This window comes from Camellia sinensis, chromosome 10, assembly GCF_055761805.1.
Source record: "Camellia sinensis isolate YWXY chromosome 10, ASM5576180v1, whole genome shotgun sequence".
NCBI classification, from domain to species: Eukaryota; Viridiplantae; Streptophyta; class Magnoliopsida; order Ericales; family Theaceae; genus Camellia; species Camellia sinensis.
This window is the reverse complement of record NC_138970.1, coordinates 156,203,417-156,208,279: the sequence shown is the minus strand read 5'-3', so window position 1 is coordinate 156,208,279 and position 4,863 is coordinate 156,203,417. Positions and strand designations below refer to the sequence as shown.

At 40.2% G+C, this 4,863-nt stretch overlaps 2 protein-coding genes across 2 annotated transcripts; both read right to left on the bottom strand.

The window, feature by feature from the left end:
* Nucleotides 1-1,017: 1,017 nt before the first annotated feature.
* Nucleotides 1,018-2,248, bottom strand: LOC114310562 (uncharacterized). Its single transcript, XM_082890528.1, has 4 exons — nucleotides 1,709-2,248; nucleotides 1,494-1,566; nucleotides 1,335-1,409; nucleotides 1,018-1,217 (listed from the first exon to the last, which is right to left on the bottom strand). The coding sequence occupies exons 1-4, from the start codon at nucleotides 2,246-2,248 to the stop codon at nucleotides 1,018-1,020; spliced, it is 888 nt and encodes a 295-aa protein (XP_082746654.1).
* Nucleotides 2,249-2,829: 581 nt separating this feature from the next.
* LOC145800787 (L10-interacting MYB domain-containing protein-like) lies at nucleotides 2,830-3,724 on the bottom strand. Its single transcript, XM_082890527.1, has 2 exons — nucleotides 3,593-3,724; nucleotides 2,830-3,459 (listed from the first exon to the last, which is right to left on the bottom strand). The coding sequence occupies exons 1-2, from the start codon at nucleotides 3,722-3,724 to the stop codon at nucleotides 2,830-2,832; spliced, it is 762 nt and encodes a 253-aa protein (XP_082746653.1).
* Nucleotides 3,725-4,863: the final 1,139 nt, after the last annotated feature.

The following is a 4,863-nucleotide window of genomic DNA, read 5'->3' as shown; positions in this document are numbered from 1 at the left end:
TTTTTTTATGTTGGGGTTTCGATTTTGCCTTTTTTTTGTTTTTTTTTGGGGGGGGGTTTTGCTTTGGCTTTTTTTGCTTTATGTTTTTTTGTTGACAATTTTTGTATGTTGTGTTTCAATCTCCCGAATTTTGCAAATCCAAATTTTTTTTTTTGTTGAGTTTGGCGGATTTTGCGTTAACTTTTTTTTCTGTTTCGAATTTTTTTATTTTACGCTTGGATTTTTCATATTATGCTTAATTTTTTATCCTATTACTTTTTTGCATTTTGGGTTTGGATTTGGGGTTTTCTGCTTAAATTTTTCGATTTTTATTTGGGAATTTATGTTTTTGTCTTTTGTATTTTTTTGTTTTTTACTATAACTATGTTTTTTTTTTTGTCTTGGATTTTTATTTTTAACTATGCCTCATTTTTTTTAATTGGTATACAATAACTTTTTTTTTAATATATTTATGTGTTTCATTTATTTGTAATTTACGTCGCCCATGACAATTTGTGTATTAGTTTTCCTTCGCATTTGTTTTTATTTGTTTCACCTTTTTTTGTTTTTCCAAAAGCAAAATTCATATGGATTGTTGTTTTTTAAAGTTAGGCACGTTAGCAACTGGAAGGGGTTACATTCCCGTGGCAACTCATACATATTGTACATGATAATATATTTGAATACAGTCTGTTCCACGTGTGTCATTACGGGACAACCATACGAAAATTATTTCGACTACTATATATTTCCTAACATTCCGTTATTACGCATGTAACATAATTTGTCACGTATGTGAAGGCGGACCAATGCCATATGGGGGTCCTCATCTCCAACCATTAAACCATCCTCGTCATGTTCAACTTCTGGTATGGCAGTTACTATTGTCATAGCCTCTTCCTCATCACAGATTGGCTGAACAGTTGTTGGGTTACCTGTGTTTCGCCGTATATAATTATGTAATGCCATTGACGCGCCTACTAACTGAACTTGCACATTTGCAAAGTCATACCGAGGCATGTCTCGAATAAACCCCCATCAATTTTTCCAGGTACCGAAAGTGCGTTCCACCACACTGCGTAAGGACGAGTGCACTTTGTTAAATAATTCCCTTGGCGTGTTTGCCATCGCGTTCCGTGCAATACGCCGGAATTCTTGTTGGTGGTAATGGTGGCCTTTGAATGGTGCTAAGTAACCAATCCGGTTTGCATAGCCTGAATCGACAAGATAATATTTGCCTGCAGATATGACGAAAATGTATGACACCAAAACGAACATTCTGCGTCATTTTCATATAACGCTTTGTCAGGAAAAAAGTATTTGTTAACAAACCTAATAACATGACCATGTGTTACCTTCGTCAGGATGTGGGAAGGGGACATTGTCATTTGTTAGTATCTCGTTGAATATGCGACTATCATGCATACTTCCTTCTCATCCGCAAGAAATGAATATGAAACACATGTCAAAATCGACAGCGGCCATTATATTTTGCGTGTGACAGTATTTCCTACCGAAATATGTTGCCGCATCTGGCCCCGTAACCCATGCACTGACATGTGTTCCGTCTATTGCGCCAATGCAGTCCTGCAAACATGGATAAATTGTTTTGTTGCGTAAATTAATAACAAGTGTTTCCTTCTTGCCAAGCGTCAAGTGCAGTTAATAACAAAAACAAAATATATTTTCTTGATTTATATGTCAATCAGGTATTTGCGTCTAGAAGTACCTTGAACGGTAGGTATTTCCGTCTAGACCGTACGTATGGATGTATACGATGCTGACTGTATGTGGGGCGGCAATGAACAACAGTGAACTCTTTCATGGAAGTTAATACGTTATGCACGTGCCTCGACACAGTCTCCCTGGAATGTTGGAACCGTTCTTGGATTTCCCGATTTTGCTTCCCTTTCAACACATGGATAAACATCGCAACGCTTTCTTCAACAGCTAAGCCATGTGGACGTTGCGGGACTTGTAACCCAAAATCATTTACTAATGTCTCACACAATGCGGCAAAAACTTCCTTCGGCATGCAAACATTTTCCTCAAATCGTCCCATATGCCCCGCATATAGTTCGCATATCCATGCATTCCCGGTTAGTATAGAAGTGCGACACGGCGTTTTATTCATGTATTTCTCGTACCATTCTGTCGCCCACTGACATGCTTGTACAAATGTGCAATTCTGTTCTTGTTGCACCTGGACTGCCATTTGATTAAGCATTTCCGTTATGTCATCATGGTTGCTTCCATCCCAGGGATTCATCGCGTCTTCGTTCACGCGAAACCTACAAAAGTGGCAGCCTTTCATTCAGTTGGCACATGAATCATTGACTTAAATTATATTGAAGTTTGCAATTAAAAAATTCCGAGAATGTTTTTAATCAAAGCAATGCCGTCACAAATGTCATATGGAACGCATGGTCATATGAATTGTACAAAAAATCAAGATGTTCAACTTATGCTTTACAGGGGGGTCATGGTGGTAACAACCACAAAAGTATCCGGCAAACTACACTAACAAATGAACTTCAGACGTATAGGCATTCACAAGCGTGCAAGTAAAACGTAATTCCCTGTCTCAAACGTAGGCACACAAAATATTAGAACACAAACATCCCATTTATTTCCCAAAAACGAAGCACAACCATGCTTCCGGTCCGTCAACCCATACACTTACCTAAAACCTGTTGCTGCCCGTAGCTACCAAGAAAAAAACAAAAACGACATAATGAAAACATTCACACAGCACCATCCTGTTTTAGTACATTGCCAACAATACCATAAGTCAACATTTTAAAAAGGAAGACAATGAGATGTATCTTAAACACTCGTAACACCGCTACATCACATCCGGCGACCCCCAAACAGGTTTGCAAAAGGCGCCGACGCAGTACACTGGAGCTGTTTCTGTGTAAGCCATCCAATGATGTGGTCGTCATCAGGCTGGCACATCATGATCTCCCGGTAATCGGCGTTATCCATAAGTGTGGAGGCAAAGTGGAATAACGGCGTACCAATCATGGATGGAATACTGCTCAGCTTATGCATGCACTCGGAAATAGTGTACAGCGATTCGTTGCCTGTGAGGTGCCTAACCGTGACCTGCTGATTCTTCGAACGAACCACATCTGTCATTCTGTCCATGCTTTCCGCAATAACGGACGCACCACTTGTTGCCTTCTTCGACTTTGAAACACTTGTTGATGGCATCTTTCTCCTTTTTGGCTTTTCAATCGGAACATGCTCGAGTGAAGAATCAGAATCCACGTCCTGTACTCTTGCGGGTATCGGATCAGCAAATGGTTGCGCTCCCAAACTACGCACTGAATCAGATGAGGCCTCATCAGCTTCAGGGAGGATCTCTCCCGGGGTCCAATGGTGCTTCCCAGTAGCTGATGCTCCCATGAAAACCGTCTCCATCAAGTCACGGTGTTCCAAAGTTTTTTTCCTGAACTTCGCACACACCTTGTTGATCTGCAGAAATGTAGATGTATAAAAGAGGCAGACGTTATATTTCATATAAATAAATTGTATTGCAGTTAAATGAAGAACTAAAAAATGCACTTCTAAAATGACAGATATGAAACTTGTTTGTACATGTACTTACTGATTCCATCTTGTCCCACCACTCGTCAGGTGCCTGAAACAAACCGGTGTCGTAGTCAAACCCTATCCCGGACACTCCCTTACTGGAATCCATCAACTTTGTCCACGCCTGCCACTCTTTTTTCAAGCTCATGTACTTATTCTTCAACTGTTTTAGTCCATGTTTTTTTCCAGTTTTTCTCTGAAATTTCCTTGACAACGACTTGTACCCTGCCTGGCTGAGGACTAAGAATGGGCGATTTCCTTTACTAATCTCATTTGCAATCAACTGGAGGAAAACTCGGACTGAGTTACTGTCTCATGAGGCCTTGTGGCTTAACTGATTTTGTGTCTCTTCAAGGCTGCTTGACTTGTCACTGAGAATGCCTTTGCTTTTCGAGTGGTTACGCGGCGAAGTACGTGTGGAAGCCATTACTAATGTACGGTTACAAAAGATTACCATCACAAATTTGGTTGTTACATACACACGCATAAGCCGTGACACATTATTAATAACAAACAGATATATATGATGCTAAAGTTAAATTTGCATATACCCATTGGAAATTGCTAACGTACGTAAACAGGTTCCATGGAAGTTAGTAGTGGCCACAAAAAATATGATAGTTAGTATTACGGCTCCCATATGCGAGAACATACTACCAACATACTACGAACGTACTAAGTACATACTAACAACATACTGACAACATACTAACGTCTTCGTACATAGTAACAACATACTGACAACATACTAACGTCTTTGTACATACCCCCATACATGGTACCGGTGCTTACATACGGCACAACAAAATGACAACCACAATGCAGAGCACATACACAATGGTCTTAAGGACACGCAAGGATTGTTGAATGTCTATGACATCAGCCCGCAATTGCATGGCAATTTCATCTCCAGGAGACGCATAGCCTTGGTTCTCTCGCCTTGGTTCTTCACACTAACCAATCCAACTGACACAGGGCTGATGAGTGGAAATTATGAAACTATTAGTTTCAACGGTTGGTCATGTTCATACAGTTATGATCGGTAAAGATTGGGTCACTCACCACAGGGCGGGGACAGACAAAGTAGGGACGCCCTAGATTTTTGGTGGACCTGGAAATCTTAAAAATACAGGGGCCATGTCCACAGTCCACAGGCACACATTCGACGTGGCCATGTACTGGAAGTTGCACTAGAGGTAAATGAAGCCATGCTATGTTTGACAAACATTCGAAAGTAACAATGAATCATAGCAGTAATTAGTTTGTGATATCCATATTTCAGGTTAA

Bases quoted from the DNA above. Each gene is read 5' to 3' on its own strand.
- LOC114310562 (XM_082890528.1), bottom strand. From the start codon at position 2,248: ATGAATCCCTGGGATGGAAGCAACCATGATGACATAACGGAAATGCTT. The intron at 1,567-1,708 runs GTACTTCTAGAC...CCATGTTTGCAG, and splicing joins GGAAATACCTACCGTTCAAG to GACTGCATTGGCGCAATAGA. The intron at 1,218-1,334 runs GTAACACATGGT...TCATATCTGCAG, and splicing joins CTTCCCACATCCTGACGAAG to GCAAATATTATCTTGTCGAT.
- LOC145800787 (XM_082890527.1), bottom strand. From the start codon at position 3,724: ATGAGCTTGAAAAAAGAGTGGCAGGCGTGGACAAAGTTGATGGATTCC. The intron at 3,460-3,592 runs GTAAGTACATGT...ACATTTCTGCAG, and splicing joins GGTGGGACAAGATGGAATCA to ATCAACAAGGTGTGTGCGAA.